The sequence below is a fragment of the Apteryx mantelli genome, chromosome 12 (genome assembly GCF_036417845.1).
Source record: "Apteryx mantelli isolate bAptMan1 chromosome 12, bAptMan1.hap1, whole genome shotgun sequence".
Classification (NCBI taxonomy): Eukaryota; Metazoa; Chordata; class Aves; order Apterygiformes; family Apterygidae; genus Apteryx; species Apteryx mantelli.
Window position 1 is genome coordinate 17,933,466 of NC_089989.1, and position 15,323 is coordinate 17,948,788.

The following is a 15,323-nucleotide window of genomic DNA, read 5'->3' on the forward strand; positions in this document are numbered from 1 at the left end:
TTTAATTTCAAAGTAAAATCACTTACACAAGTCTCTGTTGTCATACCCGAATTTTCTGTTGAGATTTTCTTCATGGACTTTTTATTGACTGATATTTTTAATTGACCAAACACTCCTTCAGATCTTTCAGGTTTTTCAGATGCATTTGGAATTACTCTAAAGAATTCTGATTTACTTCCAGTTGGAGAAAGACAAGGGGTAGGCATTAAGCTTCTTGTTAGAGAGTTAGCAGAATCTGTTTTTTTCATAGTGGAACACTGTGGTTTTGACAATACGGTTTCCTTGAGGTTGTGTTTGCTGCATCCCTTATTCTTCCAGTATTCATTTCTCCATGACATTCTCTTTAATGGGATCTCTTTAAAAACTGCTGAATCAGATGCTCCTTGCCTGCTGTGGCTGGTCTCAAGGTACTCCGCACCCTGGATGAATTCACTGTTGTCACCCTAAATTTCAGAAACAAAGCAACAGTGATTTCCTCTCATCATCACACAATACTGTTTTATATAAAACACTTAACCTTAGGGTTTCAAAATGACTCTTTAATTTCTACAGCTCTATTCTAAATTTGCAAAGATTTTGAGAACCATTTGCTCTTCCTCGCAATAAACCCGAGTATACCATAAACATATTTCTATTACTTCAGTAGGGAACCAAAGGGAGGGAGAGGAGAAGCAATTGCACATTTCAAAACATAGGCCCAAATTCTTGTCCCAATTTAGAATGTAGGAAATCTCCCTAACCTGTGGTTACATGATAATCATCATTTTAAAAAAATTGTAAAAACCGCACAACAAAAAGTAAGGAAAAAGTCCATGACAGTGGTGTCTTTCTATTGTATTACTAGTATTCCATAGCTTCCCACAGCATCTTGAACTCAAACACGAAAAAAATCCCTGTTGAGACCACTTTATGCACCTCTGGATGTTACTGGAATATCATTTCAGAATTTTGGAAGTTATTTTATTAGCCTTATATTTATGCTCCTAACAATGTCTCTGCAAAACATCCCATGAATCAAGTTTCTTATGCTCACTTATACTTCATCTCAACATCAAACAGCAAGTCCAAACACACGGAAAGAAAAATAAAAGGGAAGCAAAAGCTACTGTTTGCCTCCGTGCCATTAGTCTCATGAAAGAAAGGATGAGAAGCCTCCTCTTCATCTAATCATAATTGCTCCTCTGTCGTATACTACCGCACCAGACTGTATATATTGAAAGCTTCACAAAGACACTGAAATATCATCTTCAATATGCCTCTCATAGGCAAGGTACAATCCTACTGCAAATGAAAACGAGGCGAGTTTGTTACTGACTTCAGTGAGTCCAGGGCTGGACTACTGACAGTGAAATGCACATTTAGGAAAATAATCCCTCTGTTATACTACAATCTTACCAAAAATCACAGTAGCATCATACCATGCATTTTCATACAGGATATTTTTTACAGTAATTTAATTTTGTTTTGTTTTTTTGATACATAACAATTTTAAAGATGAAAGAATAAGAACTGTATATACTTCTTAATTATATAATTAAGTCTGTTTCCTACTAATATATATAGTTTTTCTGTTAACATAAAAATATAACTAAAACACTTACTCCCTAAATTAATTTGTGGAAGCTTCTTTGTAAGATAAGCAGGTAAAATGTGTACAGTTACTTGAAAGAGAAAAGTACAGCTATCAGTTATTGCTCTTTAATGTTTTTATATTAGAGGGTCCTCAAGATACAAAGTTTTATTTTTTATTTTGTGTTATGCTATACACGTGACATTTTATAAACTGACTAGTAGGTGACCTGCAAACAGACCTCAAAAGTGCTGATGAGAATAACAGAAGCAGGGAACACATTCGGAGATATTTTGGTAGGAAGGTTACTTTTATCTTCTTAGTCTATAAATTTCAAAAAGGCTTAATTTCTCCATCTATACAGAAGACTATTTTCTTATTTTATCCTGTAGCATCTTTTTTGGAAGTATAAGAAGTGAAGGTTACATTGAGGTTGAGTTAAACAAGCTTAGCAACACAGGAAGATGAGTAAAATGAAAGGAAAAAAAAAACACCAAAAAACAGAAAAGACATGCTATGTAGCCTTCAGAAGTTCCAGTCCTCTTGATTCATCCTAAAAGATGTGAGAAAACCAAACAACAATAATGTAAATTATTTAAATAAAATTGAAATATACCTTCTTTTCCTACAGACCAGATTATAGTCTCAATTCAGCATGCACCTAAGCACATGCTTAAGTCTTAGGTATTTTCAAGGGAATTAAGAACGAATATAAAACTTAGTAAAGCATATTTTTGATTCCAACAGTAAACTGACTGAATGTAATTACTTGAATAAATTATCAAGTTTTAATTTATGAAATATTGCAGCACTATGTTTCATGGATCTAATGCATTTTCTAATAGTTTAAGTAAGACTATATATATAAAAATGAGCAAGCAAGGATGAATTTATTTATTAAGATATCACTGACTGCTACTGGTTTGCAAAAAACAAGGGAGCAATGAATTTACAGTATGTTTTCTATAAAGGTACACTGATACAGCCATTTCTACAATATTTATTTTTGTTGTACATTTTAGGCAGAACAAGAAATTTACAGATATGTGAAATGTCATCAAATTTATAAATACTTTGTGTAGTTTTAGTTCATTCAGTTTTTCCAGTTATCACTGAAATGATACACATTTTGGAAAGTTATAAATATTTTTTTATATCCCTACATAGTAATCTCCTTGAAACACAAACACATACTTCTTTCTTTTTCCAGTATTTTCACTTGCCATGGAGTTACCTTAAAATTGTTGCTGGAAACCCATACTAAATTAGGTTAATTTAAAGTGAAAGATTATTAAAAACACTGCATTATTTTCATGCATTGGGGGAAAAAACATAACCTTGATTTATCTGCAACTTAAATCTCGCCAATCTTTCCACGTCCCTTCAGCCAAAAATATTCAGGCTCTAGAATAATTTGTTTGTTAAATATTCAGTTAGGAAATGGTGCCAAAAACATCAGTAAAGTTTGCTTGATTAACTGTAGCACAGCACACGTATACTGAAGATGAGAATGATTTCCCTGAGGAATTAGCATTTCACTACATAGCCTCTGTCCTGCATTCCTTGTAAGAACATGCAGACGGACAGTTGGACAATAATTTCCGGATGCATAAAACTGATTAGTCTTGCTGGGGTGTAATTTTAAGATGATTCTGATGACTCTAAAGAGCCACCTACTTAGAGCAGCTGGGATATAGCCCCCTTGTAGGCAGAGCTCTAATACTGAGGTATCAGAGGGACATTGCCTATCAGTCTTTGTAATGATACATCATCTTCTTTAATTTTATTCCTTTACTCTTTGAATTATTTAAGGACAGAAAATTTCTCAGTTTCCTCACTGAAGTCTTCACAGATGAACATGCCTCTTAAAACAGCATTTTTTGATAGCACTGTGTGACACTGCAGTCACATCGGTCACAGTCACACAGCTCCTGCAAGCAGCAAGAGTTCTTGCTTTTGCTCTGGGTTTGGCTGAATCTGTAAATGCTGACATGACAAGTTTAATTAGATTAAGTCTCTTACAGAAGTTTTGGCTGCAAGCATGGACATTTATATAATTATAAAATAAGCCATTTGACGGTAAATGATTCCAAGAGAAGAAGCAATTTTATCCTTTACTGATCATTTGACGCCGATAATTGAATAACAGCATTTAACTATTTCAGTGACTAATTAGTTACCACTGAAGGGAATTTATAAACAATTGCTGCTTTCAGCAAGCTGAAATATTTCCTCCCTAAAAGAAAAAAGTTACATAAAAGATATAATTCTAGCATAATTATTGTGCATATCTTACGGCTTTCACTACATGCAACGTCCACTTATTTGAAATTTACTGTGAAGCGCAATGGCCCATTTCATATATTTTACAATTTAATAAGTATTTATTCATAGAAAATATTGCTTTTCCACGGTTTTAGTCAAAAAGTACATAATGTTGCTTTGCAGCTCCACTAACTTCAAAATTAGTCTGGGATGAAACTGAGATTTCATCCCCTAGACTGTAATTTTAGAATTCAAGGTGCAGTGACTTAAACAAACAAAAAAAACTTCTGGCACTTTTGACTTCTTTTCCAGTCTTAGATATCTAAACTGCAAAGATAGGCAAAATCTTTTTTTCATAAAGAACTGAAAGTTTCACTTATATTTTCCCAGAAGAAAGGCAATTTATGCTCATATGTAATTATTTTAGTTGTAGGTTGAGTTGTATCTTGTTAGATATAGTTTCAAGAGTGTTGTATCTCGACATAATGCATCAGAATTCCAAAGAATGCTGTAAGACAATCAAGGACCATGAGAAAGAACAACAGAGTGAAAACCTGTAACAATGTAATTTATTTCAGCAGGTAACATTAACACAATTTTAAACAGCACTGCAAAAGTTAGCATGATTTAGGCAAGTAAATATTTTGTCATGCAAGTTAAACCAGAGGAATGTGTTATGGTTGGGCTAAAGAATTTTGGTGATTTTGCAAAGATAGCTGTATCTCTTTTAGCACAATTTAAGGTAAGTCAGTAATCCTATGTTTAGCTCCCATGGCTTTCCCAGAATCATCTTTCCTATATTTTCAAAGCCTCATATAAAACTGTTTTCTAGTTTTTTTTAGTAATACAAAGTAGAGAATTTTTTGAATATTGAATGAATACCCAGACTATCAGTGCAAAGCTGACTTCGCAAAGCAACACAGAATTAATCTCTACAAGAAAGAGGATGAATATGGGCAAAATATGACTGCTAAACAATTTGTTGGTTCAGTGACTTCTTTCACATGAAAGAAAACCTTAACTATGAATTACTAATGTAGTAGTTAGACTGAGCTAAAAGCCCTGATAATTTGTTAGCATGCTGTAGATTTGTTTACTGTAATTATCTTTTAGTTTTATAAGTGTAATGCATTTCCAGCTGCAATACTGATAACGATTTAATGCAGTTTTTGTGAAAAGATAATCACAGAATCAAAGGCTGCTCTCTAGAGTACTGCTGGCACATGACCAAAGGAAAGTCTTTAGTTTACATAATAATTAAAATCAGTTCTGATAGGGCAGCCTTTGCTGGTTAACAATTGTGCCTTTTCTCTAATTTTGGTTTGCCATTGTTTACACTGTCTTGGAGACCCATCTTTACAATGGACTTAAATACAAAAAAAACCCCAACAACCCAACAAACTGGAAAGTATTATAACTGAGAAAGGGACAGTGCTGCAAAGCTTCCCTAGTTCTTATGTTAAAGAAATATTTTCCTTACCTAGCATCAAGAATAACATCTCTGACTATTCCTGAGCATAACTGACAAAAATTGCTTGAAATCTGAAGAGTTCTAAATCTTCAGATCCATATCACATATGGCACTGTTCATGACTTATTAGCCTGACTATAACTAATTTAACACAGAAATTCTGGAACCATGTTTGAAATGATGAAGCCCTATAGATTTAAGTGTCTCCCTCCTCCCCCTGCAAACAAGGAAAAAACCCACAACCATAAGAAAAGAGAATTTCTATTTAATATAATTAGCATCAGCAATATGGTTTCTCAGAACAGAACAGTATTCCTGTTAAGTTTAATCTGTCTTGTTATCACGTAACTCAGTTGTACTTCATTCCTCAGCTCCGAGGAACAGATCAGAATGATAAGGAACAGTTTTTTTAATTAAATATGAAAAACAGCAGAATGTTAATACAGGTGGAAAATCTTATCAGTTATTTCAACAACTCAATGCAACTATTCAGTGATTTGACAATTTGCTACATTTTTATATAGTATCAACTGATATTTTTATTAAAAAATCATTTCTTTTCCTTCATTTTCCACATTGCAAAAGAAAAAGTCTGTGATGACACACAGTTCAGACAAGATGTAAAGCAGAAATATCGATCAATCAAGTAACACTAAACAGTTGAATTTTCTTAATTCACTTTTGACAATGCTGGTGAGCAAAACAGTCCCTGCTTAGAGTTTTAAAAGGCAGAATGAAGCCTTTATTTAGTGCACTCTTGCTCAACTGTGTATATCGGACACACTTCTCACTCGCTCAAGTCTAGGATGCAGGCTTTTCTAAAATCTTTTCTGTTGTCAGGATGCACTGTAATCACTCACCCTTGTGGTGCAGGGGCTGATAGAGCAGTAGGTTTCTTTTGTCCACTTGTTACAGAGGGAATACCTGCATTTTCACCCCTGTATCCAGTTAGACACAGTAACTTGACAAAGACAAATCTGCCCGTAGGTATATGGGGAAAAGATGATTTATTCTCTGTCTGGCTTGAAGACAGAATCTCATCCTAGGAGTTTTAGGATGAAGACTACTTTATCAAGAATTAATGTACAAAGTGGCCTACCTCTTCACTGCTGTCAGTTCCTTGAAAGTTATCTTCAATTTGGGTGTCCCTTTGGGCCTGGTTACTGTCTTGCTTCAAATCCAAAGGGAAAATGCAACCTTCTGGTGACATATTTGGAGACTTTCCATGACGAGCTGACTGAGGTCTTGATGAAAATGTGAAAAACTCTTTATGATTCACTTGGTCATCACCTGTTTCATTGCCTTGATGTTCAGCAGTGGCATCCTGCGGTGAGATTAAATTATGGCAGGCTGAATCTTGAATAGCTGCAAACTGCCCACTCTTATCCAAAAGAAAAGTCTCACTGACAGTTTCAGGAAACACCCATTCATCTGAAATTAGCAAAAGGTAATAAAATTATTGCCATGCATAATAAAATGTTTATTTTAATGACAAATATGTAAATTATATTTTATAATGATCACTGTCTTGCTCTCTGAAAATTATACAGCAAAATAAGTTTTGTTATAAAGAAACATTCTTCTGTATCAGATTTACACATTTGGAAAACTGATGAGGATGTAACAAAAGAGACCTTGCTGCTTATGTCAAGCAAAATGCTTCCCTATTACAGCTCAAAGAATCTGCAGGCTGTGATATGTAACATGCAAGCATGCAATCTGCAAATCTGAAACTATTCAACTATTAAGATTTGATACTGTTCATCTGAATTCCATTCTAAGAAAACATAATTTTATTCAGTTTGGCTATTGATTGTTTTATGCAGGCATTTTTTGTGGCTGGTATTTTCTACAAAAAAGAAAAAAAACAAAAAAACACACACCCATACTAGGCAGAAAGTTCATAATACTGCAATCTACTGGTTCTTTATTGCTGAAATTCTACACTTTCTTTTATGTCCAGAATCTATGGTTTAAATCTCAATTTCAAACTACAGCTCTGCTGAAAAATAGCGTGACATGAAAAATGCATGAAGTTATTTGTTTCACCAGGTTTCCCTGCATACAATCTGTGCTAATCTGCCAATTTTAAAACAAACAATAAACTACAGAAATGGATTTAAAGATTGAGTGCACTAGATAAACATGAAAAGACCATTTTTATACTCTCACTGTTAAGTTCTATTTTACTGGTTGGAATGATGATATAGAAAAAAACAACAATTTGATTGATCAAAACCAATCTCAAATAGCATCTGAGAAAAGGAGAATTGCTCAAGTATGCAATACTCGCTTATCTTCATTAAAGGTAGTGTGGTGTGGATTACTCACTAGATTTTGAAATTTCTGTCTCCATAAAACAAAGTTACCATCAACTATATTAAAAAACCCTTCAATATAAAATAGTAAAAATGTAACAATAAAGTAGCAATGCAATAATTAAATGCCTGCCACAGAAGACAGTAAGTTTACAAGGGTATTCAACTCTTCCTTCCTAGTTTTGCGTATAGAAATAATTATCACTTCAGGCAGATTCAGCAGCTTTACTTGGGAAAAAAATGTTTCTGAACTACCATAGAGGAAGCAAAAAGGAAGAGAAAAATGAGAATGCCAGGAGAAAGAGCTGCCTTCTTATTGGGTTGCTGTGATATCTCCAGTTTACTGGAGCTGGCAGTGAAGCTACCACAGTGTAGCTAGCACTTAAAATGATAGTTTGCACAAAGCACCAGGCCAAAAGCAGGGACTTCACACATCTTTTACGTTCATGGTTTGCAACTACTTGTTGCAGGGCAGACTACTTTTTAGCCTCTAAATGAAGACCACCTATAATCACAAGCCCCATGGCTTTTCATGTAATCTCTTTTTATATCAGATAATCCTGCTAGTTTAAAATAATCTAACATACCATTGCCTAATACACATGAAAAAAGTCTGTTTTGTAATTATACAGACATCTCATCTTGCTTTTAATTAAAGACTGTAAGACTTTTAAGATGAACACTTAAGTAATGCCATTTATTTTAAAAATATTTTGGACTATTTTTTCAAAAGCCACGAAAAGTGAGTATTCAAAGCTTTTGAGTCACTCTTTTTCTGTGTAAACGCCATCTTTTTTCCTGATCAATAACTACTATTTTTTAAAAGGAGGACACCAGTGCAGAACTCTCCTGTCTTTGATCACTCATGATTGCTTCACACTCATCTGACATGGTACTTTTCTTACCCAGGTAATTAGAATTTCATGTAAAAAGTTGTATCTGAATAAAACAACACTAAAGCCATTAAGAGGAAAACACTGTTTTTCTGCCTGCATATCTCCAGCGTTAATCATGAATTTGTATTTCTCAGTTTTTGTTTTCACTATATTTTAATATACATTTTAAGATCTGCATTTTTAAAGTAATCATTTCCTCCATGAAAAATGAAATAGTAGGGAACTTTTTATCAGCTTTTCACATGAAGCTGAACGCAATATTAGGATGCTCAAGAACAAAGACTCGGGGACTTCTTTTTCCAATTGTGTGACCTAAGATAATTCAAAAACTATCTTGCCCTTTAAAGCTCGTCTACCCAACCAGCTATGAACTTTCAGTTATTCTGATAGGAATTTGACCCACAGTCCCTTAAATTGTTTTGAATGTCTTTGGCCCTGAAGATGCTGCCACATCTGTGACTCCAGAAAGTGCTGCAAGTGGCCTGCAAAAATGCCACAAAAATGCTATCCCTCCCCAAACTTCACTTGTATGTAGAGATCTCTTCCCCAAGTATTAGGGATGCTAAGCAGGCACAGGCTAGAACATTTCTAACTCTTTTCTAAGGTTCACCGAAATTTTCCATAATTTTCCAGATGCCTACAGATGCAAGTATCTTCTCACAGGAGTGTGATTATATAAAAGTTTTCAGGTTGGAAAGAACATCTGTGATGGCCCTTTTTTGTTCTCTTATCATTACACAGAGCAGCAGCATTTCATATTCAGCAGCATCTCCTGTTCAGCAGCAATGTATGATGTCCAGTACCTTTTTGAGAAAGCTACACAGTTGTGATTTAAAAACATCTAGCAACAGAGAACTTTCCTTAAGCACTAGCATTTGTTTCAGCACTCTACCCTGTTAAAAAACCCTTTACCTTATATTAAGTCTAGATTTGTTTGGCTTTGGTTCCAGTCATTCAATCTTAAATCTTTATCTGGTAGACTGAGGAGCCCTTTAATATCAAGTTTTTGTTCCTCCAGAAGATATTCATAGATTGTGTTCCAATCATCCCACAATCTTCTTTTTGTAAGATCCATTGTTTTTCAATATAAGTATTGTTTCCAAAACAAAACATGTTCAGAAATTTTGTATCTCCTCTCCCCCCCCCCCCCAATCTTTAAATATCCTTTCTGAATTTCTGAAACCAGAACAGGACACAGTATTGTAATGGTATTTGTGTCATATTCAATTCCTTAGTCATATTTAGCTTTCGTATTTGTATGTTGATGACTGGATTAACACCTTTGCTCACACTGTTTCCCTGGAAACTCACCTGGAATTGATTCCCCACTCTAACTCCTAAGGCTTTCAGAGTTGGTGTTTCTTAAAATGGAGTTTTCAAACCTGTAAATCCAGCCTGTACTTCAGTTAGAAAGATCTGGGGAGGGGGGGGGGGTGTTGAGCTTAATAAATATATGTTTGTAATCACCATCAGAAGTTAAACCTAATTTTGCAGTCTCAGTAAGTAAAGTTAGCCCAACCAAAGACATTAAAATTTTCAACTCACTGAATTTTCAAAACAAAAGAAGTATCTTCAGTACCTACCTGGCTAAGACAACATACGTATTCACATCATGAATGTGGTTTGAGGAACAGGCAGTGTAGAGAAAGAAAATTTCATCTCTTGAAAAGCAGAGTATTTATAGTGAAGTTGAAACATGTAATGTGAGAATGTGAGTTTTTACATGTTAACCGTCTGGGATCTACATTCTTTGATGTACATGCACTGACCAGGCTGAACTGTTTGCCAAATGGGAAAATAAAATGTGGTTGGAGACCACACTTCCAGGCAAAATATAGTTTTATGAATATAGTTTTATAATATGATTATGAAGCACAGGCATATGGAAATGAAGGAAGAAACGTTCAAAAGCATTGTCCTGGCTCTCATCTAAAAATAACAACAGAGGTTTAAATGAAAAATGCTAACCAGTTTGTTTTCAAATCATTATGTACAGACTCAATTCTTACCATCAATAATTTCTGAAATGCAGTTACATCAAGAAATATTGTTGGTTATGCCCACTGTGCTTAATGATTAAACATGTTTACTGAGAGCAGAAGGTGCCCTGTGTAAAAGATTTTAATTTCTTGAGTGATTGCAGCTATAAATTAAAATTTCAAATCAGACAAAGTTTTCTAGTGATAAACTACACCTCTAACAGTATTATAACTTTTAAAACTAACAAGAGCATTACAGTATTTGTACATGTACAAATATATAAAAAATAAATACACACAAAGAATAATCCAATGAAGTCAAACTTTCTTTGACATACTAAGACAGACGTGAAAAAGGATATTTAGTCAATTCCCTTATCTCAAAGCAAGATAACTACAGCTAAACTATTTAGGACATAATTTAGTTTACCCTATTCTGAAAATCTTCCAACAATGGTAATGCTACACACAATACTTATAATTAGCAAGTGTTCCCCAATTTCTCATTTAAATTTTCTTTGCAACAAAACAATCCTGTGACACTTTTTTGAAACTAAACACAGTACATATGCTAACAGTATAGAACATTACCTTGTAGGTCTTTAAAATGACTCTGTATAAACAAAAAATACCTAAGGTGACATTTGCTTTTTTTACTTTTTTTTGCCAAGATACGCAATAAATGATGTATGTTCATACTGTGATCCAGTCCTTCATACTTGCCCAAATCCTCAAAACAGCTGCTCAGTTTTGTTGTTTTGCAGCTTTTCCTATCTCAGCACTTTGTAGTCTTCTGACCAGTTTTGCACCCACCCTTCTGTAGTTTCATCTAGGCATGTTTTACCTAGTTTCCATGTCAGTGGCTTGTCTAAGATCAAGATGTATGACACATACTTCTCCCATATTCAGAAGGCCTTTTCCCCCATCACAGAATTAGATTTGACATGTATCACACTATCTTTGCAGGGTTTTCAAATGCTCATGGTTCAGACCATTGTAACTAGTCCCCTATGATATGTTTACATACTCAGTATACAACCTACTTCATCATAACCTGCTCATTTGTACATCCAAAGGAATGAGAATGAATGGACAGGAGAGGGTGCTGCTTAAATCAAAATTACCACCAAAGAAAGATCCACACTGCTAATGCCTAAGTGCATTTGGCTTAATTTTTATTATGTTCTACTGACTTAATAACAACCAACTCATCTAACCGCAGCCTCACCTGTTCTTTTCTCATTCTAGAATGGCTTCTAATCCCCTTGATGCTGTTTAATTTGCAGCAGTCATTACAGATAACATTTTGTAATGAATTCTGAAGCAAAAATGTGTTAAACCACTTGGCTTTTGTGATTTTAAGTCAATTTTGAATGAAGTATCAAAATATAAAAAAGAAATCTTAAATAACAGTTTTATTCAAGTGGTGAGAGAAGAGGAGATGATTAGAAGCCTAAACACTCCTGACTCCAACTCCTGGTTCTGCCACAGACATGTAAAAACTTCTATACATCACTTTAGGCACCACTGTAAGTGAAATAATAGTACCTTTAACCAAATCAAAAGCACTTTAGAAGCATAAAGAACTAGTTTAAAAGATTTAGTGTCTGTACAGTATTTAACCTTAATTTTTTTTTGCTTTTTTAGTCTAACCTTCTCTGTAAAGAACAAGATTATTTTCCAGAGATGCTGAAGAAATATACTTGGTATAGCAGTAAGTTAAATGCAAAAATAATTAGCTTGTGTATTACAGTACTTATTCCTAAGGTAACACACAGGGAGAAGATATGAAAGTCTGTAAGACCGAAAGACAACATTTTACACTGGTTATGGGATTCAGCAACTTCTGTAACCCGTAGTCAGTGTAGCATTTTGTTAATAATCTACAAGTGAAAGAGACGGGGTGTTTTGGATCAAACCAAATCCTATTATCTCTCAACCACAAACTATACCGGAATTTCTTTTTTACCTCAGCATTTCCATGTCAATTATAATGAACAATTTGGAGTATCTTCTTAGCAAAGTATGGAAATTACTATGTAATCACAACATTGCAGCAAACAAGATAAATGCAAGAATGATCCCCTAAACATCTAATTAGTTCTTCTAGACAAATTTATGCTAGAGCTTCTAATTGCAACCTAACATTTTAATGAAGGTTTCAACATATCATAATTAAGATTGGCATACTATAAACAATGCTCACTCATTTTATTTTTCCCCTTGCTAAAAACAATTTACCTTTGTAAAGGTACTGCACACCTGCTATAGAAGATATGTTGATGAGAGCTCTGTAACTAAAGACTATTATTATGAATAGCAGTAACCCTCCTCTAAAATAACAAGGAAAATCACCCATGAATCTCCTTCCCACCCAATGAAATTTAAAGTAATATTTATTCTGTCAACAAAAATGCATTCTCTGCTTTGCATATCAGAAAAATGTGAACTGATTTTCTTCAGATTGCCTTTTCATATCTGAGGTATTGAAGTTAGTAGCAAAATTCACAGCGACTACAACAAGAACAACACTTTATCTTTTGTTTACAATATATGCAAATATTTGTGACCTACAGCTGGAGATGTCTCTCTCTACAAAATATGCTTTCACTTAAGACTTGTTAAAACATTACAAAATATTTCATGAATTAAAAAATTGGAGATGAATGGGAAGTTAATTAATTAATTAACCAAACATTCAAATTAGGCCACTGTTGGAGCCAATCTGTTATTTGGGCATAGATCCTTAAAGCCTGGCTCTCATTTAGGCACCTAATTCTTACTAAAATCTGTATGAGGGCCATAGAGTTTTTCCAGTATCTACTCTTTGATCTGTAGATACTGGATCATGAGAATGCTTTACTATTTTTACTGAGGGGCTTACTGGAACAGTGATTGATTGGTATACTCATATACATACACTTTGCAAGAATACTGGTTAAAGCAGGTCTTGATGAACAGCTCACAAACCTCTTACATAAGCAAAAGCAGAAAGGGACAAATGTTAAGCTAATGGCATAATATGCACAATTCTGTTCCAAGATGAGCAAAGGAGATGGTTGTGCAGGGCTCAGGAATACTCAGTGCCTGGTGATAAGAAAGGAGTAGTGTATAGTAAAATCTTGATAAGACTTGTTTCGATCACAGTATAAACAGGGAGTCAGAAATCACATAAGCTTTGCACTCCCTTAAGGAATGTGCGTTTGTGATCATTACTTTTCATGGGTGTAAGTATGTTAATGCAACGTCAGGACATGCGTCAGGACTATGCTTTGCTGACAGGATCCTGGCTGAGTCATTACTACTGAACCAAGGTTCTGGTTGTTCTTTGTGGGACAAGATCAGCTGTTGGAGCTTCCTGACCAGAACACTGATCCTGAGGCTTCTGGGATTACAATCCCAACAGTATGCGTGACCAGCAGCTACAACACAAGTTACCACAGAAATCATTGTTTCTTTCACATTTTAAAAGCAAGAATATTTTTAATAAAAGTAATGTGAATGTTCAATAGTTTGGTAAGAAAGGGGTAAAAGCGTTTTCTTATCTCATCTGATAGTGTCAACATGTGCTTCGCTTTCTTTTGTAAACTGTACAGTATTTTAAACAGATGTGTATGTTGCATACTATAATTTTATTTAAAACTATTAGGTTCCTCACTTTTTGTTAGATGTTTCTGTTTTTGAATTTGCCCCCCTCTTCTGTAAACTTTTCTCAAAGAATGCTCATCCTTCTCTGAGGGCAAGTTTTTCCAACTATCATCTTTGCAGGAAGTTCAGAACAGAGCACAGCAGAAGACTTCTCTCCAATGAATAGGTTGCCTATGGCAAGCTCTTCAAAACAGATTAATTCAATACTACTGGATAAGGCAACCACCATGGAGGCAGCTATGTATAGTTAAACCTCTCACGTATTAAAAAGAAACTGAGATCTGCAAACTGAGCTACCAGTTCCAACCAACCAAAATAGGGGGGGAAAAAAGTTTGGAAAATAGTAACTTACAAACTGATTTGGTACCTTTATCTGCTCGTGTACACAATTAATACTAAACAGAATCCAAACACATCCCTTTACCAAAAAAGCAGCGTTTTCATTATCATGTACACAAACAGTAAAATAACAGTCTTTATATCAGGCTTTTTTCCTTAGTTCTCTGCTTCTGCAGACTGTCCTAAGTCTCTGTCTCTTCATACCACTTATATCTACATAAAATAGCATGTGTTAATTCATTTTTCTGGAATTCTAGCACTAGATATAGGCCCTACTTTTCTAGATGAAAGACAAACAAAACAGGGATTCCTGCCCCAGAATCCTCAAAATTCAGCTACATAGTCATTTTGCACTTGTTTCAACCAAACTATGATATCCATAATAGAAATTATGGATCACTAACACTGTCATAGTAGAGCAGTATAAAATTGCTTCTAAACATCGCAAAGATTAAACAAAATGGCAATAACTCATAATGTGAAGGAAAATTCTTTTGGACAATTTTGAGCATATTTGAGCTGTCTGCCTACTTTGCAAGTTGATATCTATGCATTTTCATAGAAAATAACACTACTTTTTCAGAGACTAGGGCTACTTCTGCCACAATGTTACAACAGTCAAAGCAAGTGGATTGACACTGTATAATAAAAAATATACAAAGCTTTTTGCTTGGTAGGTAAGAAAGGGAAAAAAAAAGATAAACCGATTTGCCTTTCTGTGAATAGAAAAAATAAAGAAAATTAACCACAGAACTTTAATGCCTCCCCCCCGCTTCCCCAAAAAACTAACTTTACATGAGTACCGTAATTGAAGTCCTAAACTCTTACCTGAGACAA

At 34.5% G+C, this 15,323-nt stretch overlaps 1 protein-coding gene across 3 annotated transcripts in view; it reads right to left on the reverse strand.

The window, feature by feature from the left end:
* CFAP20DC (CFAP20 domain containing) overlaps nt 1-15,323 on the reverse strand; it is a 93,226-nt gene that overhangs the window by 38,447 nt on the left and 39,456 nt on the right. For all 3 annotated transcript variants that reach the window (XR_010885396.1, XR_010885395.1, XM_067303420.1), the window contains exons 11-12: nt 6,406-6,737; nt 27-443 (exon numbers count right to left, since the gene is read on the reverse strand). Coding sequence is in view for 1 of the 3 variants with exons in the window: in XM_067303420.1 (XP_067159521.1) it covers nt 27-443; nt 6,406-6,737 (749 nt within the window). In the remaining 2 variants the exon portion in view is untranslated. The remainder of the gene's footprint in view (nt 1-26; nt 444-6,405; nt 6,738-15,323) is intronic.